The sequence below is a fragment of the Phyllostomus hastatus genome, unplaced genomic scaffold (assembly GCF_019186645.2).
Source record: "Phyllostomus hastatus isolate PE091 unplaced genomic scaffold, TTU_PhHast_1.1 phas_scaffold_317, whole genome shotgun sequence".
NCBI classification, from domain to species: Eukaryota; Metazoa; Chordata; class Mammalia; order Chiroptera; family Phyllostomidae; genus Phyllostomus; species Phyllostomus hastatus.
Window position 1 is genome coordinate 21,797,008 of NW_025334023.1, and position 27,912 is coordinate 21,824,919.

Sequence of the window (27,912 nt, forward strand, 5' to 3'; positions counted from 1 at the left end):
ATATCATTAAGGAACTCACATTTTAGTTGATGAAAGAAACAATATATTTACATGAAATATTTTAACATGATAGAACATCATAAATTCTAAGAAGAAAAAAGAGAAGCAAGGTAGAAGGTATTAAGGGTTTGTATGCATATGTCTTTGCTCAGTCAAATATCAATAACTATAAAAATAATTTCTAGCTTTTTATTACCCTTCTCTTGTCTGGGTTGCCCCTCAAATTTAGATCAAGTCACAGGAATAAGGTAATTAGTGTGGTCATATGATCCTCACCTGGCTGTGTTTTGTCATTCTGTTATAAAAATAGACCTGAGGATTTATATTCTCTGCTTTCCCTGTACCCTTCATATACCTCAAGTAAATGCCCTCTCACTAACCACTTTCAGCATATATTAAAATACTATATGGATTTAGTATATATTCTTATTCCTGTATTGTAGTATGTTGATCTATATGTCCATTTTCATGTTAATAATATAATATCATCATGTTTGGATTATGCTAGTATTGCCATGAATAAATTTTAATATTACATAGCATGGTATATAGTGAAAGTATAGTTACTCTTTTAACAATCATTTTAGCTATTCTCACACACATTTATTCTTCTCAATGAACTGCAAAAGCATCATTTCAAGTTTTAAAAATACTGGATTCTGCAGAACAGCAAAAAAAGAAAAAGAATCCCCCAAAATAGTATAAGGAGCCTTTGTGACAGCTTCAACTATACCAACCTTCTTATCATGGGGATGCTGGAAGGAAAATAGGGAGAGTAAGAAATTGAAAACCTATTTTTTAAAAAAATAATGACATAAAACTTTCCTAACCTGGTGAAGGAAATAAACATACAAGTCCAGGAAGCACAGGGAATCCCAAACAAGATGAATTCAAAGAGTCCCACTCCCAGATACATAATTAAAATGCCAAAGATTAGAAACAAAGAAAGAATCTTAAAACTGCAAGAGAAGAGGAGTTGATTACGTACAAGGAAGCTCCTGTAAGAGTGTCATCTGATTTCTCAACAAAAACTTTGAGGACAGAAGGGAGTGGCAAGAAATATTAAGGGTCATGAAAAACAAGGATGTATAAACAAGATTATTCTACCTAGCAAAGATATTATTTAAAATCAAAGAACAGATGAAGAGCTTCCTAGAGAAGATAAAGCTAAAGGAGTTCATACCACCAAATCAGTATTACAGGAAATGTTAAAGGGTCCTCTTTAAGAATAAGAAGAAAAAAAGATAAAAATATGAACAATAAAATGGAAACAAATACATATTTATCAACAACTGAATTAAAAAAAACAAGCAGAACAGAAATAGACTCACAGATAGAGAGAATATTTTGATGGATGCCAGATGGGGGTGGTTTGGGGGGATGGCTGAAAAAGATGAAGGCATTAGGAAGTACAAATTCATTGTTACGGAATAGTCATGGGGATGTAAAGTGCAGTACAGGGAATATAGTCAATAATATTCTAATAACTATGTATGGTACCAGATGGTGTGAGATTTATCAGCATGATCACTTAGTAAGTGATTTAATCACAGGGGTATACACCTGAAATTAATAATAATGTATTTTAATTAAATTTTATTATTGTTCAATTACAATTGTCCCACATTTTTTCCTTTTGCTCTCTCCTGCCCCACCCATCCCTCACTGCTCCCACAGTCAATTGCCACCCTGTTGTCCATGCCCATGCGTCCTTATACAAGTTTCTTGCCTTGCCCCACCTTCTTCTTTCCCCTGTGATTCCTCTTCTCCCCTTTCCTCTGATCACTGTCATTTTGTTTTTCATTACCACACCTCCAGTTATATTTTGCTTATTTGTTTGTTTTGTTGATTAGGTTTCACTTATATGGTATTAGTCTTTCACCACCTGGCTTATTTCACTTAGCATAATACTCTCCAGTTCCATTCATGCTGTCATGAAAGATAGGTGCTCCTTCTTTCTTTCTGCTGCATAGTATTACGTTGTGTAAATATACCATAGTTTGTTTTTTCTTTAATCCACTCATTTACAGATGGGCACTTAGGCTGTTTCTAGCACTTGGTTATTGTAAATGACACTGCTATGAACATTGGGTGTGTAGGTTCTTTTGGATTGGTGTTTCAGTATTCTTATGGTATAATCTAAGCAGTGGAGTCACTGGATCAAAAGACACAAATAAATGGAAGCATATACTGCTTTCATAGATTGGAAGAATTAACATCATTAAAATGTCCATACTATCCAAAGCAATCTATGGATTGAGTGCAGTTCCTATCAAAATATCAATGATATTTTGCAGACATGGAACAAATATTTCAAAAATTTATATGAAACCATAAACAACCCTGAATAGCCTCAGCAATTTTGAGAAAGAACAATGTAGAAGGGATCATAATACCGGATATCAAACTACATTACAAGGCCACTGTAGTCTAAACAGTCTGATACTGGCATAAGAACAGACACATAAACCAATGGAACAGAATAGAGAGCACAGAAATAAACCTGTATCTTTATGGTCAATTAATATTTGACAAAGAGGGCAGAAGCATAAAATGGGGTAAAAATAGCTTCTTCAACAAATGGCATTGGGAGATCTGAGCAAGTATGTCCAAAAAAATGAAACTTGATCACCAGTTTATACCATACACCAAAATAAACTCAAGATGGATAAAAGATGTGAGTATAAGTTGTGACACCATAAAAGTCCTAGAGGAGAACATAGGCAGGAAAATTTTAGATGTCCCATGCAGCAATATTCTCACTGATATGTCCCCTAGGGCAAGGGACATAAAGGAAAGAATAAACAAATGGGACTACATCAAATTAAAAAGCTTTGCTCAGCTAAAAAAAACAACAAAATGAAAAGGGAACTAACCATATGGGAAAACATAATTGCCAATGATACCTTGGACAAGGATTTGATCTTCAAAATATATAAAGAACTCACATGACTCCACACTAAGAAGACAAACAATCCAACTAAAATAGTATAATCAATAACATATATTTTTTTAAAAATGTGCAAAAGACCTGAACAGATGCTTCTCCAAGGAAGACATACAGAGAGCCCATAGACACATGAAGAAATGATGAACATCACTAGTTATCAGAGAGATGCAAACTAAAACCACAGTGAGATAGCACCTCACACAGGTCAAAATGGCCATAATAAACAAATCAACAAACAAATACAGGTGAGGCTGTGGAGAGAAGGGAACCCTTGTGCATTGTTGGTGAGAATGCTGACTGGTACAGCCACTGTGGAAAACAGTATGGAATTTCCTCAAAAAAACTAATACTTAATATTGTACTTCAACAGTAATTGAATAATTAAAAATTATTTTAAAATATTGTATTCTGAGTGAAACATAAAATTTACATGTTAATTTGAGCAGGGTTGATACATTAAGATTTCAAATTCAGGAACATTTCTTTTTATTAATTCACATTTTTATTTTGTATCCTTTGATGGAATTTTATAGTTTAAATATAGCTCCTCTACTTTCCTTAAATTTTTTATTGATTATTTTATAACTTTCATCTCTGTTGTGTAGAATATTATTTGTCATTTTGCAAATGGTAATTATTAGAAGTGACATAGCTAGTGTTTTTGATAAACTCATCTTTCTTTGGTCATATATAACTAAATTATCTCAATGATAGATTTTTACTAATCCTTTGAGTTCTCTAGATATGCAAGCAAATCTGAAAATAAAGTATTCATTTTTAATATAACATTTGTTGTTAGGTTTAGGTAAGTGGTCTGTATGTCTTTCTTTCTTCATTCAATTATTTTTAAAGTAATGGCTCCTGGATTTTAACAAAAAGCATTTGCATTAGTTTCCCATTGATGCTGTAACAAGTTACCACAAATTGAGCATCTTAAACAACATAAATTTATTATCTTATGGTTCTGAAGGCTTGAAGCCTGCAACAAAATGATATAATACTATAAACTTTTTTTGCATTTAGCTTCTTGTTCTTTTACTTTATTTGTTAGATTCCACACATATGTTAAATCATATGGTATTTGTCCTTCTCTGTCTGGCTTCTTTTGCTTAGCATAATACCATCTAGGTCCATCCATGTTTTCCCAAATGGCAAGATTTCATTATTTTTTTATGGCTGAGTAATATTCTATTGTATATTGTAGCACCTTTTCTTTATTCATCTATCAATGGACACTTAGGTTGTTTCCACATCCTGGCTATTGTAAATAGTGCTTCAATGAGCATAGGGGTGCATATATCTTTTCAAATTTGTTATTGGATTTCTCCTGCTAAATATCCATATGTGGAACTGCAACATCATATGCAGTTTCATTTTAATTTTTTTAGTTAATTCCATACTATTTCATAGTGGCCGCACCTGTCTGCATTTCCACCAACAGTGCACTAAAGTTCCCTTGTCTCCACATTCTTGCCCTCACTTGTTTGTTGATTTATTGATGATGGCCACTCTGACAGGTGTGATATGATATCTCATTGTGGTTTTACTTTGCATTTTTCTGATGACTAGTGATATTGAGTATCTCTTCATATGTCTGTTGGTCATCTGTATCTCCTCCTTGGAAAATGTCTATTCAGGTCCTCTGCCCAGTTTTTTAAATTGGGTTGTTTGATGTTTTTGCTGTCAGGTTGTAAGAGTCCCTTATTTATTTTGGATATTAACCTCTTACTGGATTTATCATCTGAAAATATCTTCTCCCATTCAGTAAGTTGTCTTTTCACTTTGCTGATGGTTTCCTTCACTGTGTAAAAACTTTTTAGTTTCATATAGACTCATTTGTTTATTTCCTTTGCCCAAGGAGAGACAGCCAAAGAAATACTGTTAAGACTGATGTCAAAAAGTTTATTGCCTAAATTTTCTTCTGTTTTATGGTTTCAGGTCTTACATTCAAGTCTTTAATCCATTTTGAGTTTATTTTTGTATATAGTATAAGAAAGTGGTCTAATTTCACTTTTTTTAATGTATCTGTCCAATCTTCCCAATACAAATTGTTGAAGAGACTATCATTATCCCATTTTATATTCTTGCTTCTTTTATCATAGATTAATTGACCATAAAAGTGTGGGTTTATTTCAGGGCTCTCTGTTCTGTTCCATTGATCTATGTTCTTGCTGTTATGCCAGTACCATGGTGTTTTGATTATTATAGCATTGTAGTTCAGTTTGATATCAGGTAGCATAATACCTCCAACTTTGTTCTTTTTTTGTCAAGATTACTTTGGCTATTCATGGTCTTTGTGGTTCCATATAAATTTTAGGATTATTTGTTCTAGTTCTGCAAAAAAGCCATTGGTATTTTGATAGGGATTGAATTAAATTTATAGATTGCTGTGGGGAGTACATTTTAATGATGTTAGTTCTTTCTACCCATGAGCATGGTTTATGATTCCATTTATTTGTATCTTCTTTGATTTCTTTCTTCAATGTCTTATTCTGCCAAGTACAGGTCTTTTACCTCTTTGGTTAAACTTATTCCTAGGTATTTTATTTTATTTTTTGAAGCAACTTTAAATGTATTAGTTCTAATAGTTTTTGGTGCAATCTTTGAGGTTCTCTAGACATAATATCATGCATCTGCATATGCCAGTTTTACTTCTTCCTTCCCAATTTAGATGCCTTTTATTTCTTGACTGATTGCTGTGGGTGGATAGGACTCCCAATACTGTGTTGAATAAAGCTGGTGAAAGTATACATCGCTGTCTTGTTCCTGACCTTAAAGAAAAAGCTTACCTCTTTCACCACTGAGTATGATATTAGCTGTGGTTTTGTCATATTGGCCTTCACTGTGTTAGGGTAGGTTTTCTCCCTCCCTGCTTTGCCAAAATTTTTTATCATGAATGATGTTGAATTTTTGTTAGATGCTTTTTCTGTATCTATTGTTATGATAATGGGATTCTTATCCTCCATTTTGTTCATTTGGTGTATCACTTTAATTGATTTGTGGATATTGAACAAATACAGCATCCCAGGATAAATTGCACTTGACCAGGTTATATGATCTTTTTAATGTATTGACAAATTCACTTTGTTAATATTTTGCCATGGATTTTTGAGTCTATGTTTATCATTGATATTGGCCTATAATTATCTTTTTTTTTTAAATTGTAGTGTCCTTGTCTGGTTTTGGTATCAGGGTAATCTGGTCTTGTAAAACTGAGTTTGGGAGCCTTCCAACCTCTTCAATTTTTTTGGAATAGTTCGAGAAAGATAGTTATTCATTCTACTTTGAATGTTTGGTAAAATTCACATATGAAGTTGTTTTGTCTAGGACTTTTGTTTGTTGAGAGTGTTTTGATTAGTGGTTTCATTTTGTTAGTAGTTATCAGACTGTTTAGATTTTCTTTTTTTTCCTAGTTCACTTTTGTTCTTTAGTTTTGAAGTTAGATTTTTTTTAGTTTTTAGAAATAGTATCATATGATACTATTTCTGCAGTTTGATCTTATTTACCAAACATTGTATATTCAGATGTATATTTTCCTGTTTTATTAAGTTTTATTGCTCTATATTAATCCATCCTAAGAATATCTATCATTCGTTCATCCTCATGTTAATGGACACTTATTTCCACTTTGAGAGCTATTACAGCTGTACATAGTTGTGTACATTCTTGTACATGTCTCCTGGTGCTCTTGTGTGAGAATATTTTTATAGGTGTGATATACACCTGGATGTAGAATTGCTGACTGTAACATATTTTTATCTTGAATTTACTATATAATGCCAAATGGTTCTCAAAGTATTTGTATCCAATAGATTACACTCCAGGATCTTGGTACTTCTGGCCAGATGGAGTCATAAGTAGATGGACAACCAAAAGAAGGACAACAACAAATTTAAAAACAAAAAAACAACCAGAAGTGCCAGAAAACTGAACTGCATGGAAGTCTGACAACCAAGGAGTTAAAGAAGAAACATTCACACAGATGGGTAGGAGGGGTGGACACAGGCAGCCAGGGTGCAGAGGACATGCTGCAAGGCAGTGCCTGGAAGACCAGGTGAGGCAGTGGCTGGTAGAGTGAGTAGTCCCATATTTTCATGCAGATAAACAGGGAGGAACAACTGGGGAGGGAGACAGACCAAACAACCCAGGATTCCAGCACGGGGAAATAAAGCCTCAAGACCTCTGACTGAAAACACCTGTGGGTGTTGAGTCAGCAGAAGAAACTCCCAGCCCCATGGTAGAGCTCATTGGAGAGACCTGTAAGGCCCTAGAAGGTACACATACCCAGCCACCCAGGAATTAGTGCAGAAGGGCCCAATTTGCTTGTGGGTATTGGGAGTGACTGAAAGCCAGCCAAGAGCTGAGCAAGCAGCACTGTTCCCTTTCAGACCCCTCCCCCACATACAGCACCACAACACAGTGATCTGGGTTACCCTGCTCTGGCAAATACACAAGGCTTCACCCCTTATAATTTAACAGGTGCACTGAGACAAAAAAAGTGGCCCAAATGAAAGCTCCAGAAAAAATGCAACTAAGCAATGAAGAGAGAACCATCCTATCAGATGCACAGTTCAAAACACTGGTAACCAGGATGCTCACAAAAATGGTTGAGTATGGTCGCAAAAAAAGCGGAAAAAGTGAAGGCTATACAAAATGCAATAAAGAAAAATATACAGGAAACCAACAGTGACAGGAAAGAAACTGGGACTCAAATCAATGGTTTGGAACATAAGGAAGAAAGAAAAATTCAACCAGAACATGATGAAGAAACAAGAATTTTAAAAAATGACGAGAGGCTCAGGAACCTCTGGGACAACTTTAAACTTTCCAACATCTGAATCATAAGTGTGCCAGAAGGAGACAAACAAGAGCAAGAAATTAAAAACTTATTTGAACATATAATGAAGGAGAACTTCTCCAATCTGGCACATGAAATAGACTTCCAGGAAGTCCAGGAAGGTCAGAGAGTCCCAAAGAAGTTGGACCCAAGGAAGCACACACCAAGGCACATCGTAGTTACACTACCCAAGATTAAAGAGAGATTAAGGAGAGAATCTTAAAAGCTGCAAGAGAAAAGGAGACAGTTACCTACAAAAGAGTTACCATAAGACTATCAGCTGATTTCTCAAAAGAAACCTTGCAGGCAAAAAGGGGCTGGTAAGAAGTATTCCAAGTCATGAAAGGTAAGGACCTACCTCCAAGATTACTCTATCCAGCAAAGCTATCATTTAGAATGGAAGGGCAGATAATGTGCTTCCCAGGTAAGGTCAAGTTAAAGGAGTTCATCACTAAGCCATTATTGTATGAAATGTTAAAGGGGCTTATCTAAGAAAAGGAAGATGATAAAAAATATGAACAGTAAAATGACAACAAACTTGCGACTATCAACAACCGAACCTAAAAATAAATAAATAAATAAATAAATAAATAAATAAATGAATAAATAAACTAAGCAAACAACTAGAGCAGGAACAGAATCACAGAAATAGAGATCACATGGATGGTTATCAGTGGGGAGGTGGAAGGAGGAGAATGGGAGAAAAGTTACAGGGAATAAGAAGCATAAATGGTAGGTACAAAATAGATGGGGGGGCGTAAGAATGGTATAGGACATGTACAAACCAAAGAACTTCTATGTACGACCCATGGACGTGAAACAATGCTGGGGGAAATGCTGGTGGGAACGCGACTAGATCAGAGGGAAATAAGTGGCAGGGGGTTGGGACTACTGTAATAGCTTAATCAATAAAATACATTTAAAAAACAAACAAACAAAGAGTACACTCCACAACAGTTCTGTATGAAAGTTGCTATATTATATGTCCTTATCTTTTGGGGTAGACAGCATTTCATGGTGTTCTTAGTTTATATTTCTCTGTTACTAATAAGATCATATTTTTGGTTTTTGTTCCCTATTTATATTTTTTTCCTCTGTGAAATATGTTTGTATGCTGTTTGTGTCTGATTTTTAGGAATACTTTGTATAGTCTGGATATGTGTGTTGTAAATACCAAATTATAGAATGGGGAAGAACAGCCTATCTTATAAAGTGATATTTAAACATAAATCTAAATGAAATGAGGGAGCAAGCCATGCAAATATTTAGGAAAGTTCATTTTAGGCAGAGAAACAGTGCAAAGACCCTGAGGTAGGAACACACTCAACAAGTTCTAAGAACATGTGAGCCAATATGGACAGAGCAAGAAGAATGTAAGAGAGAGTATAGTATATTCTGTGTAGTCTCTGTCTGTACAACATTATGTTGGGTCTTGTACAACCTGATAAAGAATTTGGATTTCATTCTAACTATAATGAAAAGACACTGAGAGTGCTGAACAAAGAATGACATAATCTGATCTAAGTTGTTAAAGGTTACTCAGCGGGGTAGAGAATAGACCGTAGATGTATAAGGATGAAGGCTGAAAAACCATACCACACATGTTGGAATAGTCCAACTGTGATGATGGTAGCTGAACTTGTGAGGGAAGCAGTGACAGTGGGGGAAAGGGATTGGATTTGGTTACATGTTCATGGTTATCCACCAGGATTTGCTCATGAATTGAAAATGAGGTAAGAGAATAAATGAGATATCAAGGATGCCCCTTGAGTTTCTGGCCAGAGCAGGTGTGTAAATGAAGTTGCAAAATGGGAATCTGTAGTTTTGAGGCCAGTGCAACAAATTTCTGCTCTAAACAGTATTAAGTTTGCAGCATTTATTAAACATACAAGTGGAGAAACCAAGTAGACAGTTGGATAGTTGAGTCCAGAGTTCCCAGAAAAGGTTGAGGCAGAAGTTCCAAATTTATTTATTATCTATACCTAGGTCATATTAAAGGTGTGACACTAGATGCAGACACCTAGAAAGAGAGTGTAGTTATAAAGAGAAGTCTGAGGATTGAGCTCTGGGCTCTCCAAGACTTAGAAATCAAGAAGATGAAAAAGAGCGAGCCAGTCAGACTGCAAGAGTGATCATAAGAGGCAGTATGTGGAACCCAAGTGAGCAGAGTGTTAAAAGAAGAAGGAAGGGACCAACTGTGTCAAGTACCCTTGATGGGTTGATTAAGATGAGCTCTGAGAATTGATCATTGTTTTCTGAGAGATGGAAACCATTGGTGACTTTGCTGAGAACAATTTTGTTGGAGTAGGGAGAACAACCTGAATGGAGTTGGTTCAAGGGTGAATGGGAGGAGAGGAGATGGAGAGAGTTGTTTCTCCTTGGAGTGGAGTACACATAAGATGGACTATTAAAGGATGCAGATGAGAAGGCACATGAATTTAGAGAAAAGTCCTTGGGTAGGTGAGAAGGTGTAAGTTCTAGTGTGGAAATGATAGCAGCACAGACAGTTTGTGCATTGTAACAGGAGACAAGGCAGAGTATAGGGGTGCCCATTGTATATATTAACTACAAAAATGTCTCCAGAGGTGTCTTCTATTTACCTAAGCCTCCAAAAAAAAAAAGGCAATTCCTTTGCTTCTGATTCCATCCCTCAAGATGATCCACAAGTTGAGAGAGAGACAACTATTAAGTCATTCCCTCAGTCTGCTTTCTTATACCCCATGTCCACTCCCTAGTATCTGAGCCTGTCTTACCTCTTTCAGCAAAACAATGATAACTTCCAGGCACACCATGTCCTGAAGATTTAAACCCTGCAGGGTTTGGGGGAGCAGTGAGGTGAAGATGCTTACTACACCCACAAACCTAGTCTCTACTTTGGTCACCCAAAACACCAGGTGCTATTATCTTTCAGAAGTACATAAATAATATTGTAATTAATCCAAAATCATTCTAAATTGTTAGTGAATTCTGAGTACTTTTTGTCATTATTTTTTGAATTGACAAATGCTAAAAGTACTATTATAGGAAGTTCTATAGATTTGTTTATCATTTAATAGTGGCTCATATATGAAGGTTGAGAATCATTTCTTTGAAAAAATATATACTTTATGAGGGAGGACCCCCCAAAACAAAACTGGAATTATCTTCTGGAGGGCAAGCCTCTTGTAGTACAGGCTTCCCCTGCTAGGTGAGTGTTCTAAGAGCCCATATTTATCATTGTACCATCTGGCATTGTTGTGAAGGGCTACTTTTGGCTTCAGTGAATTTTTTTTTTGAAGACTCAATACAGTTGCCCATTTCATGATAGGTGGTTTATGAGCACACCTGACCACACTGTGCTGAGTGTTCAGCAGTTTTTGACCAAAAAGGGCTTGACCACCCTGCCCCACCCTCCCTACTTACCCCATCTTGCCCCAAACATTTTGTTTGTTTGATTTGTTTTGTTTCCCCATATGAAAAAAGTCCTCAAAGGGAAACATTTGGCTGATGTGGGAGAGGTGAAAGAAAAAATGACAGAAGCACTAAAAGGCATCAAAATCGACAAGTTCAAAAACTGTTCTGAACAGTGGAAAAAAGTCTTGATAGGTGTATTACATCAAATGGAGAGTACTTTGAAGGTGACTGAAATTTAAGTGTACAAAAATAAATACATATTTTTTTATAAATAAATCCCAGGGGTTTTTTGGTCCCCCATTGTATTTATTAAAATCCAGCAGATCCATTTAATAAGGCATATTTTTGTTCACATTTTCTTTTTGGTATTCTTACTGTGATATTCTTATTTCAAGCTCTGTGCTAAGCCAAAACAGTAACTTTACTAACCCTGAAGATATTTATTGGGAGTCCACTGCATGGTAGTTTATAAAGCTTCAGATCTACATTGCTAAATAAGACAGACCTATCCCCATCCTCATGGGGCAATTAACCTAGTGTGTCCCCATAACAGGGAAGCTGCTCTGACTGGGGTTTGAGAAGACATAATAATGTGTTCTTCCATTCATTCAGCAGAAACATATTGAGGCATCGTTGACAATGAAAAAGATACAAAGCTGAGAAGGAGCTGCTACCTTTATTGAAGATCATAGTCAAGGACAGGGAAACTGTCTTTAACCTTTTTATTTTCTCAATATTTATTATCTTCCCTTGGGGATCTGGTTTGTGTTTGTGGCTGCAAAATTTGTGTATTTGAATTCTACCAATTTTGGGCCCTAGACCTTAACTTAATATTTGGCTGTGGCAGAAATAAAGAAAAACAATCTTTTTTATATTTCACTCTATGATAAAAAAGACAATTCAAAATAAGATTAGCACAGATGTACATATGTCTTCACAGTTTATATTTTATATAATGTCAAGTGGACCTGAGGCTAACTCTATTTCTAATAATAGCTAGGTGTTTTTATTTAACTTGCTAAGAGGAAAATAGTGACTAGATGCTTGACAATGTGTAACCGGAAAAGATACCAGCATTCGGGCTGCCTGTCACTACTAAATCCAATAAGCAATGACAGTTATTGAATCTTTTATAGGCGCTTTATTCAGATGGCCAGCGATCTGAGAAGACGGGGGGTTCATATCCTAACAAACCATCTTACTCTTTCTTTCCCAGCCAGATCTTTTATAAGGGTGTTGGGGGAGGGCAAACAAGGTGTCAGCGAAAGCCTTTGAAATTCAACAGTTGCCTCCAAGGGGGAAGGATAGTTGCTTGCTTCTTCCTGGTACAGATGTCTCCAGACAAGGTAATCTCCAGCCAATGCCCCAGGAGGTCAACTGCTTATTCTCAGGTGCCAGGATGGGCCTTATCTGTAGTTACTGAAACAAAAACTTAACATACACATTACTTGCTAGATTTATGACTATTTACCTTAAGCTAAATTTTCCCAAGTCTTAAGCCCCTGTCAAATGGAACTTGTGAGATCTAAACCATAGGGATGATTTCAAATGCAAACCACATGGAGAAAAATATTCTAAAGTAGTATTTTCTGAACTGTTAATTCCAGGAGATATTAATAGTTTTTTAAGTAAAGATCCCAGATATATTTGGGGAAAACTACATGTTAATATTATTCTATTAGAGATTCATAAAACATACAATGTATTGAAGTTTCTGTGATATTCTAAGTAAGGTATGGATATTGCTGTAACTTTTCTAATCCAGCATTGCCTAAGCATACATGACTACAGAAGTCTTTGTTGTTTGTTGCTTGGGTTTTGATGGTAAGGGGAGAATAGACGATTAAGAACACTTGTTAATACCATAAAATTCATACTAAAGAGTTATATTTTCCCTTCCTCTCTCACTTCTTTCCAATCAAGTTTCAAAAATGAGAACCAACATTAGTTAATATCTCCTATATGCCAAGCACTGTACCAGTACTTTACATATTACCATATCTAAGCTAATGGTGGTACTGAAAAGTAGATGCCCTCTTTAAAATATGAGTAAACCAATACCTGGGCAAGTAAAGTTATCCATCCAAGGCTATAAATGTTTTAAATGACAGGATTCATACCCGTGCATGGCCAACCCAAAGACCCATTATGTCTCTTAAGATGTAATTTTGGAAGACCAAACCTATATTCATTGTAGAGGGTGGGGTATAGTGTACAGGTGTCAAAATTGTAACAGTTTTAGCTTTTTAGGAAAATATTTCTTTGTAATATGTTTTTTCATTTTTAACATTATTCTCCTGGTATATGAAGTTTTCCTTTGACCTACATTGCTTGATTAGATACAAAAGAATCAATAACCTACAGATTTGGAGAAACCAAGGCTATTTGGAGGGGCAGCAGTGTGCTCTACTGGGAAGGCCATAGTTTTTCCCTGATGGTACTATTTCATTTTGCCCCATTCCTTCAAATCACTGTCACATACACACATTTTACTCATAGTGCCTACCTACCATTGTGTGGTATTACTTTTTTCTATGGATCCTCTTCATCTTCCTCCCAGAACATAAGCTCCATCAAAGCAGGTACCTTGTCTTATTGTTCACTGCTGTAGTTTCAGAATCTAAAACTGTGCCTGGCACACAAAACCACTAAATAAATGTTGTATGGGTGAAAGAAAAAATAGTGGAAGATTACTCTTGATTACCATCTCTGCTTTGGGATTTATTAGCTTTATAAATGTGGTCAATTAGCCTCTATAGACCTATTTCTCAACTTTAAAATGGAAATAGTAACACATATTTCAAAGGGTTGAACTGCAACTTAAATTAGATAAGATAGATATATAAATGGCCTAGTTCAATATTAGTTCATCTTTCAGCTTTGCTTTTATTTAAATGTAATCTCCTTTTTTCACTGGAACTCATGAAAACACTGGATCACAAGGAGAAATGTGAATAATTGCTGTATTAATTCAGACTGCACTTTATGTAGTCAGCACATTAGGAAATTGTTTTGAAATTTATTCTGGGATTGACTCTAAAGTCTGATGAAAGTGTAAAACACTTGCTCTAGTTTTCAAAGAGATTCCAGGATTTCATATTGTAGTCAAATCCTGATAAAACCAGGACTGAAAGTGCATGAAAAAGAGAAAGGAGGTTAAAGTAAATTGGAAGGAATATCATTTTAGGGTTATTATTGGAAAGAAAGGGAAGGCGTAAGTGTATATTGTATTTTTTTGTTAACTAGTATTTTGGGAGTACAAGGAACTTTAAAAACCATTGAGCTCGACCTTTGTGCTCTTTCCCACAATCTCTTGCCTATACCTCTTTTCCAGAATCCCACCAAATGAATGAGCAGTCCCTTCCTGAACTTCTGAACCTCCGAGCACTGTAATGTAACACCAGGCATGCCATCTTCTCTACTCTTCCTTTCCTTGGTCTACAAATAGAGTTAATAATACCTACACTTGAACACTGTTGTGAGGCTAAATGATACAAATACAAAATTCCTGGCATATAGTAGATACTCCTTAAATGTTACTTTAATTGTTTAACTTTCCAATTTTGTCTAGAAATTTATTAGATGTAATTAATCTTTTATAGTAGAGAATCTGGACAAAGTAAAAATAGTCATTTAACCTTTTTTATTTGCCCTGATCTAGCAGCTTTATTTCTTTTAAAATTCCCATACTCCCCACATTACTTCCCTTCCCTCTGGTGACTCATTCCTTCCCCAGGAAGCCCAGCTGATCTCTGTAAACACTTCTGAGTCTTCTTTGTATGGGAATCCTGGCATTTGTTTCCTTGTCACCTACAGGTTCTAGCTCAAGTCCTTGGGAAATTTATAGCAAGTGTTATCCTTTTCTTTATGGAGAAAACTGAGCAAAGGCAGATGCTAGGAGAGATTAGGCAGGTAACATAATTGGGTAGAGCAGCAAGACTGAAGAAAGCCGACCAGTAGCCGACTACCAGTCTGTAGTAAGAACTGGGGCATATTGGAGTGCCCATGTGCCATTCAAAAGCAGGAGCTGCAACTCAGAACTACCAGATTACTGTCTTCTAACTAATTCAGAAATGTTTTCATAACTTTGGAAAGCATTGTGTGAGCCAAACAAAATATGTCTATGAGCCAGATCTGCATGAGAACCACCAGAACACAACTTCTGTTTAGGTAACTGCAAACACTTATCATGCCTCCCTTACCCCGTTTTTCCCTGGGTAACAAGCACCGCTGCTTCATCCAGTTATGCAGCCTATGCCTGGCATGGAGTGGGTGGGGGCTGAAATCCAGCCTGTCCTCCGTGTCTAGGATTTTCTCTAATTCACCCCAAGGCACCTGTGAACTTGCATCAGCCCAGCTGAACATCCTGCTGTCCTTCAACCACTCTCCAGGACACAGATTTTCTATGTACCTCACCAGCAGACATTTTTTTCCTTATAACGCATCACAATTCATTTAAGTAGAAATTCTAGAAATTATCCAGAAATACAAATGTGGTCTGATCAGTGCAGGGTGTCAACTATCTCTTCCCTTAATTTGGAAAAGAGATTCTTAATTTTGCATTCTTAGACCTCACAATAGTTCATATATTTTGATTTCCAGGCATTTCACGGAATCTACAAACCCTCTTAAGATTGTGTTCAAGATGTTGTGGGGTTTGCATATGTATATACATATCTTTTAACAGATTCTTAAAGGAATAAAACCCAAAGGAAGATTCAGCATCTACTAAAGACAGTTTAAATTAATGTAGTCTGTAGTATTAGGTTTTGGGAAGCAGTCCGTCAGAATATTGACCAATACTGAGCTTAGTTTCTGCTAAAAGCATTTGTGTTTTCATATGTGTTACCACAAACCTATAACTCCCTACTGGATACTGTTGTAATTATCTACACCACACTAACTGAATTAATGCTGGTGTAATTAATTCTTTAATCTCTCTCAGCCTAAGACCTAACAGTTTACCTATTCAATTTTATTTTATTAGATAATTCTAAAACCTATAATGTTATGATTCCAAGACTTAAAACAATACCCACTGGAAGATTCAGTTGATACGTATTTACATTAACTTTTTTTCTTCTCTGCAGGTCGAAAGTTTAAAAAGTTCAATAAAGTCCGAGTTATGAGAGCTCTAGATGCTGTGGCTCACCCACAGCAGGTGGGCATTCCTAATGAAAACCAAGCCCTAAGCCAGAGAATTACTTTTTCACCAACTCAAGAGTTACAGTTGATCCCCTCACTGATCAAACTGCTAATGAGCATTGAACCAGCTACAATCTATGCAGGACATGACAACAGCAAACCGGACACCTCCAGTTCTTTGCTGACTAGTCTTAATCAACTAGGCGAGAGACAACTTCTTTCCGTCGTCAAGTGGTCCAAAGCACTGCCAGGTAAGAATCCTTTGTAAGTTGTAGCATATAATAAAATGTTTACTATGTCTGTTGTACTAGTCAATTATTAATTGAAAGTCTGTGCAGTAAATTAACTACAATGTGAAACACATAACTACAGTATGTGTTTCAGCAGTTCAAAGTATTTATCTAGGATCCTAGATTATCTGCTATTTGTCTAGGACCTTACTACATGCTATGGAGATAAAACAGATGTCAATAACACTCTGAGTCTTATTAATGAGTCAAGAGTTACATCCATCAGATAGTTAAAAAGAGCACAACTTTATGTGTTCAACGACAGACATTATATAGTAGTTCAGAGAAAGAAAAATGGACCATCTACTTAGAAATGTCTTGTTCATTCTAAACCCTAATTTGACCAAGCTAAATGGGTCGAAAATAAAACTGAGTGGATCTATCATACAAATCAAAATAGTACTCAGAGTATAGAAAGTAGGGTATCTACAGGCAATTGAGAAACAAAATTCCTCAACATAAATAAATAATTTTGACAGAGAAAAATGAACCTTCAGTCATTATTTTCCCTAATTTATACCCAAGCAAAGGAGGTGCCATTTAGGATTCAAATCATATCATCACGAAAGGATTTCAGTCACATAAGCTATTTTTACTCCCTGAGCACCACTTTATAGAAGCTAAGAGGCTGAAAAAATTACAAGGATACAGTTCTCATTTGATTAAACCTTAGACAACAGAGCCAGAAGAATATGTGAGCAGTAATTACTTGTAGATGTATTAATCCCATAATTAGAAATATAACTTTTTAAAATTATATTCTCTTTACATCAATAATATTTTTATACTCCTTTAGACTAATTTATTTTTTTCTAATATCTGATCAAGAATTAAACATTGTGCCATTTTAGTCTCTATTTAAATTCAATAGCCTTTTAAAAATATAATTTCTTCCCAATTTCCCCTTAATATAGTTCTCAGTTATTATTCTACCTGAAAAGATTGAAGCACAATAAATGAATTATTATTGAAAATTCAAGGTTACATGAAACAAAGAAAAAAAGATGGCTGGTTGTTGAATATTATTTAGAAAATACATGTTGAGAAAGTTAATAAAATTCACTCTTCTAATGGAGATAATTTTATAGAAAAATCAAAATGCCAGGTTCTTATTAGCATTAGTGTTGCTGAAAGGCCTTGGGTATAATATTTATTTTCTATTAGGAAAGTCTGGATGTTTAAAACTTACAGTATTTATCAAGTTTGATAGATCTTTGTTAAATAAAAATGTTACAATAGAATTAAATTTTTCTTTTAAAAGTGGGTGTTTAAATGTATATTAACGTTTTGCAGTTTTTCTGTTATTTAGAAAAGAAATTTCTTTGATTTTTGCTAATATTCCTTTTGTTGATATTTGTTCTTTACTGTTCTTTGAGGTTCTCTGGAGGTTCTTTACTGTTTAAACAGATTCTGTTATCAGCACAGTTAGAAAATAACCAGCTATAGTTTAAAACATAACTTTTATTCACTTTGGATAAAAGCTAAGTGAACTTTTCAAGTTGAAAGCCTATTATCTGTCAAGATTTTTAACCTTTTCACACCCTCAAAAAAAGTGAAAGGAAATATTTACATTTAATTTGCTGGCACCTTTTTTAATGTTGTATAATGTAATTAATTTATGTGTAAGTAAATAGGATCGATGGCATTGCCCCTCATTACTGTTTCCATTAACTGAACAATAATGAAAGCATTCAGATTATCAAAGTATTGTGTGCCACATAATCTTTTAAACGATATTTGCATAGCTTGCATTCTGGGAGTAATGCAAGTGAATGAAAGATAAAAATGGTTAATGAACCAGAGTGAATAGACTTGGATGGAATTATGTATGTAAAGTAATATGGTATCATTAGCTACTCAAAACCTTTCAGTTGACTTAAAACCAGAATACAGGTTTTATTCCCTTGACTCAGTCAATAAATGTTTATTGTGTACCTGCTATGTGCAAGACCTGACAATTAAGCAATGGTATTAGAAAGAGAAGCTAGAAGCCTGTGCTCATGGTGTGAATGCATTTTGATAGAGCACGTCCCGGAATCTGGTCATCAGTTTTGCACATAAGAGAAACTTACTTTATCTGGTCACTCACATGTTTTTTTTTATTTTTTAAAGGCAGTTAACATACAATATTACATTAGTTCAGATATACAAAACAATGATTAGACACTGAAATACCTCATGAACTGATCACTATAACATATCTAGTACCCATCTCATACCACACATAGTTATTACAGTATTATTGACTATATTTGATATGTAGTACTTTATATCCTGTGACAATTTTTTAAAATTTTTGTAAAAATTTTAAAAATATACTTTTAGAGAGAAGGGAAGGGAGGGAGAAATAGTGGAAGAGAAATATTGATGTGAGAGAGAAACATTGATAGGTTGCTTCTCACATGCCTCCAACTGGGGGCCTGGTCCACAACCCAGGCCTGTACCCTGACCCAGAATTGAACAAATGACCTTTTGATTTGTAGGCTGGCATTCAACCCACTCAGCCACACCAGCCAGAGAATCCTGTGACTATTTCTATAATTGGCAGTTTGTACTTTTAAATCTCTCTGAAAATTTTCAGCATTGCCCCCACACCCTCCTATCTGGTAACCGTCAGTTTGTTCTCTGTATCTACCAGTTTGTTTTTGTTTTGCTTTGTTTGTTCATTAATTTTATTTTTCAGATTCCACATGTAAGGGACTTTATATGGTATTTGTCATTTTCTGTCTGACATTTCATTTAACATAATACCCCTTAGGTCTATGTATTCATATTGCCACAAATGGCAATATTTTACTCTTTTTTATGGCTGAGTAAGATTCCATGGTCAATATATACCATGTTTTCCTTATCCATTAATATATCTATGAGTATCTTAGTTGTTTCCATATCTTGGCTATTGAAAATAATGCTGCACTGAACACAAGAGTGCATATAACTTTTTGTTTATTTTAATTATATGTTATTGATTATGCTATTACATTTGTTCCAATTTTTTCCCCTTTTCTCCCCTTCATACAGCACCCACCACTCTCTCAGGCACTTCCCAAACTTTTATTCATGTTTCTGGGTCATGTGTATAAATTCTTTGGCTACTCCATTTCCTATACTGTACTTTACATCCCCATGGCTATTCTGTAACTACATATTTGTACTTCTTAATCCCCTCACGTCTTCACCCATTCATCCATATTCCCCTCCTATCTTGCAACCATCAAAATGCTCTCAGTATCCAGGACTCTGTCTCTGTTCTTCTTGTTTACCTAATTTGGTTTTTAGTTTCAATTGTTGATAGATATGTGTTTATTGCCATTTTATTGTTCACAGTTTTGATCTTCTTTTTCTTAAATGAGTCCCTTGAACATTTCATATACTAATGGTTTGGTGATGATGAGCTCTCATTTTTTATTTGTCTGGGAAGCTCTTTATCTGCCCTTCAATTATAAATGATAGCTTTGTTGGGTAGAGCAATCTTGGCTGTAGGTCTCTGCTTTTCATGACTTTGAATATTTCTTTCCAATTCCTCCTAGCCTGCAAAGTTTCTTTTGAGAAATCAGCTGACAGACTTATGGGAGCTCCCCTGTAGGTAACTAACTGCTTTTCTCTTGCTGCTTTTAAGATTCTCTATCTTTAATATTTGCCATTTTATTTTTGATATTTCTTGGAGTGGACCTCTTTGCACCTATCTTTTTTGGAACTTTCTGTGCTTCCTCTATTTCATCAACAAATTAGGGAACTTTTCCTTTATTATTTTTTCAAATAGATTTCCAATTTCTTGCTCTTTCTCTTCTTTTGACACCCCTATGATGCAAATATGGAACACTTGAAGTTATCTGAGGGACTTCTTACACTATCCTTATTTTTCTGGATTCTTTTTTCTTCTTCTTGTTCTGTTGGTTGCTTCTTGCTTCCTTATGTTGCAAATCATTGACCTGATTCTCACCTTCATCCATTGTACTGTTGTTTCTCTGTAAATCATTCTTTATTTCAATTAGTGTCCCTTTGATTTCTCTCTGGATCTTTCTTATGCCTTTGAGGTCCTCACTAAGGTCCTTGAACATACTTATAAACAGTGTTTTCAACTCTGCATCTGATAGATTGCTTCTCTCCATTTTGTTTAGTTCTTTTCCTGGAGTTTTGATATGTTATTTAATTTGGTCCATGTTTCTCTGCCTCCTCATTTGGCAGCATCCCTATATTTATTTCTGTGTGGTAGGTAGAACTTCTAAGACTTTCTGTCTTGGTAGCATGGCCTAATGTAGTAGGTGTCCTGTAGGGTCCAGTGACACAGCCCCCATATCACCCAACTGGATACTCAGGGTGTGCCCTTCGTGTGGACTGACTACACCCTCCTCTTGTAGTTGAGCCTTCATTGCTTTTGGAATATCAATGGAAGGTATTTACCCAGGCCAGTTGCTTGCAAGTACTGGCTTTGACCACTGACCACCAATATTAGCCCTTCATAGAGGATCAGCTGTGAAGAGCCAGGATTGTGGTGCTCCAATGTGTTCTGTACCTGTCCATTTGGTGCACAGGCTCTAGGGTATCCCAGGTGGTGCAGGCCAAGATCTACTTCCATTTATTTTCTGCCTGGGGCCATGCTACATGAACTCTAAAGCAATCTCCAAATGGCTGCTAGTTCTGCTGGACTTAGAAGTTTCCAGATGAAGTCAAGCTGTGAACCTAGCCTGGCTGCTGCTAGTACCAGGCCTGGGGCAACTTAACAAGAGGTACAGGAGCTGGGGGCTCGCTGAGACTGCCTGTTGCTTGTGTGGGAGGATTTAGGAAGTTGTGAAGATCCAAGACCAGCCATTCATATGGCAAAGCCACTGTTAATCACTTGGATGGGTCCATAAGTTGGGTGTGCCAGAAACTCAGGGGATCTTCAGGGCAGAGCAAACAGTGTTAGCCAGGTTGATGGAGTCTTAGACATACCACCTGCCTGCCAGCTCTGTGCCTATGTGGGGGAGGGTTCAGAAAAAGAACAGTAACCTCTGCCCCCTTTCTCTCTGGGAGAAAACTGTCCCCCAGCTCTCACCTTGATGCTGGACACACACTTCAGTTTCTCCCTGCATTGCCTTTCAGGCTGCTACCCAAGTGCTGAACCTCAAAGGATGTGAGTCTGATTAAGTCCATGTGTTGTTTCTTTAGGAGGAACTGCTTAGAAGTTTCTATGTATTAGGTACAGCTGCTTTGACTCTGTGTCTTGGTAGCATAGCCTAATGCAGTAGGTGTCATGTAAGTTCAGTTGCACAGCCTCCCATATGCCCCCAGCTGGGTTCTCAAGGTACACCCTCCATGTGAGCTCAGTATTCCTTTCTCTTGTAGTTGAGTCTTGATTGCTGTCAGCAGCTCAATGAGAAGGATTTACCTAGTTCAGGTAACTGGTAAACTGGCTGTGACCCCTGTCCAGCAACCACCTTCCTCTGTGGCTTGTGGAAGCGGTTGGATGGTTCCCTGACTTGGTCTGTTCACTGGGTGCCCAGGATCTGGCATTTCTGGGTAATGCAGGCCAAGATCAGCCTCCACCTGTGTTCTGTCTGGGGCCCCTTAGCATAAGCTATGAAGTGATCTGCAGATGTCTGCTGCTAGTGCCAGGCCTGGGGCCACTCAGAAAGAGGTATGGGGGCTGGGCTCAGCTCTTGCTTTTTGAGCAGATTTAGGAAGAACTGAAGCGTGTGCCTGGCCCAGCCCTTCATATGGAAAAGCCACTGTTACCAGCTTGGGTTGGCCTGTAATTTGGATGGGGTAGACCCTTAGATAACCATCAGGGGAGGGCTTACTGTGTGAACCAGTTTGATGGAGATTCAGATATGGTGCTGCTGCACTGTGGCTCTGCGTACAGAAGGCTCAGAAAAGGTACAATGCCCACTCTCTGCAGTTCTGTCTGGGAGGAAGTTGTCCCCAAGATCTTGCCATGATGCAAGACACTTCAGTCCCTCCCTGTATGCCACTGGTGCCCTTCAGGCTGTTTCCCCTGTGCTGAAGCCCAGATGGAGTGAGTCTAAGTAAGTCCGTGTACAGTGGGAGGCCCTTTAAGAGGAGAGGCCTGAGAATCCTGCAGTTTCTTCTGCCTACCCAACTCCCACTGGCTTTTACAGCTAGAAATTATGGGGACTTATCTTCCTGGCCTTGGAACCCATGACTGTGTGGTCTGGTGTGGGGCTGGAATCCCTTGCTCCTGGGATATCTGTCTTTTTCATGTCCACCATACATGGTTGCGGGACCTGCCCATTCTGCATCTCTGCGTCTCCAACCCTCCATCCCTCTCACCCTTCTGTGTGAATGTGGTTTGTTTAATTCCTTGGTTGTCAGACTTCCATACAACTTGATTTTCTGATGGTTCTGAGTGATATTTGTCCTGTAGTTTACCTGAAACTTTGCTGTGATTGTGTGAGGAGGTGAGCTGCATTTACCTATGCTGCCATCTTGACTAAAAGTCCAGTCTTTTTAAATTTATTGAGAGTTGTTTGTGGTCTAGGATGTCTATCCTGGAAAATGTTCCATGTACACTTGAAAAGAATGTATATTGTGCTGTTTTGTGGTGGAATGTACGTATCCATTAGACTCTCCTGATCTAATGTATCTTGTAAAGATTCAGTCTTTATTGATTTTTTTTCTGAATGCTCTGTTTATTGATCTAAGTGTGTTCTTAAAGTCCCCTACTAGTATTGTATTAGTGTCAATCTCTTTCTTTATGTCTGTTTATATTTGCTTTATGTATTTAGGTGGTCCTATGTTGGGTACATAGATGTTTACAAGAGTCATCTCGTTTGTTGGATTGCTCTGTTTATCATTATGTAATGCCCTTTTTTGTCTCTTATTACAGCCTTTGTTTTAAAGTCTATTTTGTCTGATGTAAGTATTGCCACTGTAGCTTTTGTTTCATTTCTATTTACATGAAATATCTTTTTCTATCCCTTTACTTTCAGTCTTTGTGTGTCTCTTTTAGGCAGAACATGGGTGCTCCTTCTTTATATAGTAAGCCACCCTAAGTCTTTTATTTGGATCATTTGATCCATTTACATTTAAAGTAATTATTAGTTAATAATAAGACAGGTATGTAGTTATTGCCATTTTATTAATTTTTTACTGGTTTTCTTGTGGTTCTTCTTGGCTCCTTTCTTTTTTTCTTGCTTTCTTAAACTATGATGACTTTCTATAGTTTATGCTTGGATTTCTTTGTCTTTATTTTTTGTATGTCTATCATAGGTTTTTGGTTTATGGTTATCATGTGCATCATCTATACCAATCTATTGCAGTACATTTATAGCAATCTGTTTTAAGTTGATGGTAGCTTAAGTTTGAACACATTCTAAAATCACTACATTTTTCACTCAGCTCCCCACAAGTATGATTTTTGTCATCATATTTACCTCTTTTGTGTGTGTGTGTATCCCTTCATTTATTATTGAATTTATACATGACCTTACTGTTTTTATCTTCTAACCTTTGCATTAGCTTTATAATTGGTTGATCAACTACTTTCACTAAGTGTTTGACTTTTTCAGTGATATTTTCCCTTTCCTATGTTTTTTATTTTCAGTTTTGGCCTTTTGTTTTTTATACTTTTAACATTTCTTGTATTGCTGGTTTCTTGTGATGTACTCCTTACCTTTTGCTTGTCTATGAAAATCTGTCTCTTCTTAAAGTCTAAATAATTACTTTGCTGCATAGAGTTTTCTTGGATATAGGTTTTTCCCATTCATGACTTTGGATATATAATGCCACTCCCTTCTGACCTTCAAAGTTTTTTGTTGAAAATCAGCTGACAGTCATATGGGAGCTTCCATGTATGTAACTAGCTGTTTTCATCTTGCTACTGTCATGATTCTCTCTTTGTCTTTAATACTTTGCATTTTAAGGATATGTCTTGGTGTTGGCCTCTTTGAATTCACCTTGTTTGAGACTTTCTTTGTTTTCTGGATCTGTACTATGTGTCTATTTCCTTCACCAGGTTAGGAAATTTTTCAGTCATTATTGCTTAAAATATGTTTCTCCCCCTCTTCTTCCTTTGGGAATGTTGGTAACTTGATATGCCAGAGGTCCCTTAAACTATCCTCATTTTTCTTTATGCTGTTTTTAAATTCTGTATCACTGATTCATTCTTCTGGTTCATCTAATCTGCTACTGATTCCTTCAACTGTCTTTTCCAATTCAGTTATTGTATTCTTCATTTCTTATTCATCATTCTTATATTGTCTATCTTCTTGTTCCAGTTCTCACTGAGTTCATCTATTTTTTTAGTTCTTTGAGCATCTTTATTACCAATGTTTTGAACTCTCTACTTAGTATATTCTTGTCTCCATGTTGTCTTGTGCTTTTTTTCTGGAGTTTTTGTCCTATTCTTTTATTTGGGATATGTATTTTACCCCATTTTGCCTGGTCCTGTGTAGTTATTTTTACGTATTGGGTAGGTGTGCTATATCTCCTAGGCTTGAAAGGATGGTCTTATAAGAAGGTGTCCTATGGTAGTGTGATGCCCTTGGTCACCTGAGCCAGGTACTCAAGGTGTGTTTTCTGTGTGGTTGTTTGTGCACTCCTGTTATAATTGGACTTGACTGCTGCTTGCTCTTTAGAAGGTAAGACTAACCTTCAGGCTGACTATCTGTGAGGGGTCGCTATGACTACATCAGATGAGCTGTTGTGCAAGAGCTGACTCCAGTAAGTGGAAGTCACCACTTTAACAGAGCTCTAGTGCCATCCATTGTTGCCATTCTGGTATGTCAGTTGTGCAGCTACTTGGGTGGGCCTTTGGGGCAGTCTCAAGCCAGCCACTGGGTGTGTAGGGTCTGGAGTACCTTGTCAGGGGCTAATGTGGTGGCTAAGGTCAGCTGCCTTTGCCAAGTTTGGAGATGCTTGGGAGGAGCTATGAGACGATCTACAGTTGGTTGCTGCTTGTGCCAGGCTTGGAGGGTCTTGGGAGATCTACAGTATAAGCCAAGTCTGGCAGCAACTTGTACCAGTCTTGGGGCTGCTTAGTTGGAGCTACCTTACAAGCTGAGACTGGCTGCCACTTGTGCCATGCTTGGAGGCTTTTGGTAAGAACTATAATGCAAGTTGAGGTCAGCTACCACTTGTATGAGGTTGTGAACCTTTGGTGCTATATGAGGCTGGCTACTACTTTTGGTGGGTTTGCAAGCCATTGGAAGATGCTCTGAGTCGGTGATCAGGTTGAGTACAGCAGTGTCTCAGGGAGATGCCAGGGCTGGGCAATGGTATAGATTGGGCAAGTGGTGTTAGGTTAATGGACAGTGACATATTTTGTGCCAACCTTCACAGAGTCATCTGGGTGAGAGGAGAGCTCAGCAAAAGAACAATGGTGCCTGCCAGTGCTTCTGTATCCAAAGAGTTTTCCTGATTTTGCCCCTCCACTCCTCATCTTAAAGTTAGACAATTTAATTGTTCTTCTATGGCACAGGTGTTTCTAGAACTGCTGTCCCTGCCCTGGAACGTGGAGAGAGTAACTAAGTGTGTGAACCTTTTAGTAGCAGTGTCTCAATTTCCTGCAGCCTTTTGTCTCTCTGCTGTCTTGACTCTGTTTGAATCTCCATTCACTCACAATTGTTGCTCTGTGAAAGATGGACTTTTGTTAGATGAAGTGGACTAACACAATAGGACGTCTGTGTACTTATTTTAAATACAAAAAAAAAGATACTGCTAGGAATATATGTTGAAAATTCAGATCATCCCTTCACAATAAGAAAATGTATTTGGGATGTCAGATTGAGATTAGGTTTAGAATGATAATCATAAAAAAGTAACAGCATGCATGAGGGCCCTGGGGCATATCTGCAGGTCTCTGAGAGAGTTCTTTTTGCCAAGTCATGACTTCCTCATTTCTTTTTTGTCTAGCTCTTCTATTTTCTTGGATCTGTTAGAACAATCATATTTAACATCTCTCTCATAATATTTCAGAGATATCTTTGTTTCTATTGTTAAACAAACAAACAAACAAATTTGGCAGCCAAAACTATTTCTAAAAAGAAAGGGTTTATTTAGCTAAAGCTGGCCAGAAAAGAACTAGGTCCTGAGTCATTAAGTCTAAATCACCAACAGCAGTGCTCGATGGGAAAGACACGTCCACCATGCTAGAATTGATGGGATCTTTCACACATTACATTTTCAGAAAGAAAGACATAAGTCTTTTTGAAAGAATTTATACTGGCAACAGGTAAGGGGGAGGGTGGGAAAGCTTGAAGTGGGGCAATTCTAGGATAGGTGCACAGTCCCTAGGGAAAAGAGATTTACCACTTTTTTTTTCATTTATTTATTTTTAGAGAGAGGGGAAGGGAAAGAGAGGGAGAGAAATATCAATGTGTAGTTGCTTCTTGCGTGCCCCCTGCTGGGGACCTGGTCTGCAATCCAGGCATCTGCCCCACTGGGAATCAAACTGCGACTCTTCGGTTTGCAGGCCTGATTTACCACTTTTGATTGGTTATGTGCAGTAGTCCTGGAAGTTTAGTGCATAAGCAGGATGAGGTGGTGTCTGGCTACTTCTTTTTAAATAGCCACCTGGGGAGTTCCAGCCAAGATGGAGGCCTATGTAGAAACCCTTTGCTTCCTCACACAACCAAAAGGAGGATAACAACCAATCTAAAGTCAATAAACAACCAGAAATGGCAGAAAATCAAACTTCATGGAACTCCAACAACCACAGAATTAAAGAAATAGTCAAACAGAGCAAGCAGACCGGTAATGTGGCACACTGAGAGAACCCGAGGCAAGGCAGCAGGCTGCGAGGGTGAAGCTGACTTAAGGAGCAACTGAGACTCAGAGCTGGCTGTGGACTATGAGTTGCCTCGGTGGAAGAAACTGCCAGTCTCACATGAGAGTTCATTGGAAAGTGGGCTAGAGGTGAGCAGGGGAACTGCATTGTTCCCTCTCTGACCCCTCCTCCACAAGCAGCACCACAACACAGTAAGGAGGGTTGCCCTGCCTGGTGAATACCTAAGGCCCCACCCCCTTACAACCTAACAGGTACCCCAAACAAAGAAATAGGGCCCAAATAAAAGAACAGAGCAAAACTTCAGAAGGAGAGCTAAGCAATGAGGAGATAGCCAACCTGTCTGATGGAGAATTTAAAGCCCTAGTAATCAAAATGCTCACAGAACTGATTGAAAAATGCTCACAGAACTTGGTTGAAAAATGGAAGAATAAATGAGAGATACCCAAAGTGAAATAAATCAAAATATTCAGGGAACCAACAGTGAGAGGAAGGAAACCAGGACTCAAAACAATGATTTGGAACAAAAAGGAGAAATAAATATCCATCTGGAAAAGAATGAAGAAACAAG

At 37.1% G+C, this 27,912-nt stretch overlaps 1 protein-coding gene across 1 annotated transcript in view; it reads left to right on the forward strand.

Moving 5' to 3' along the window:
- Nucleotides 1–27,912, forward strand: part of PGR (progesterone receptor) — a 100,254-nt gene that overhangs the window by 51,634 nt on the left and 20,708 nt on the right. The window contains exon 4 of the mRNA XM_045818059.1: nt 16,271–16,576. Within this exon, the coding sequence (XP_045674015.1) occupies nt 16,271–16,576 (306 nt within the window). The remainder of the gene's footprint in view (nt 1–16,270; nt 16,577–27,912) is intronic.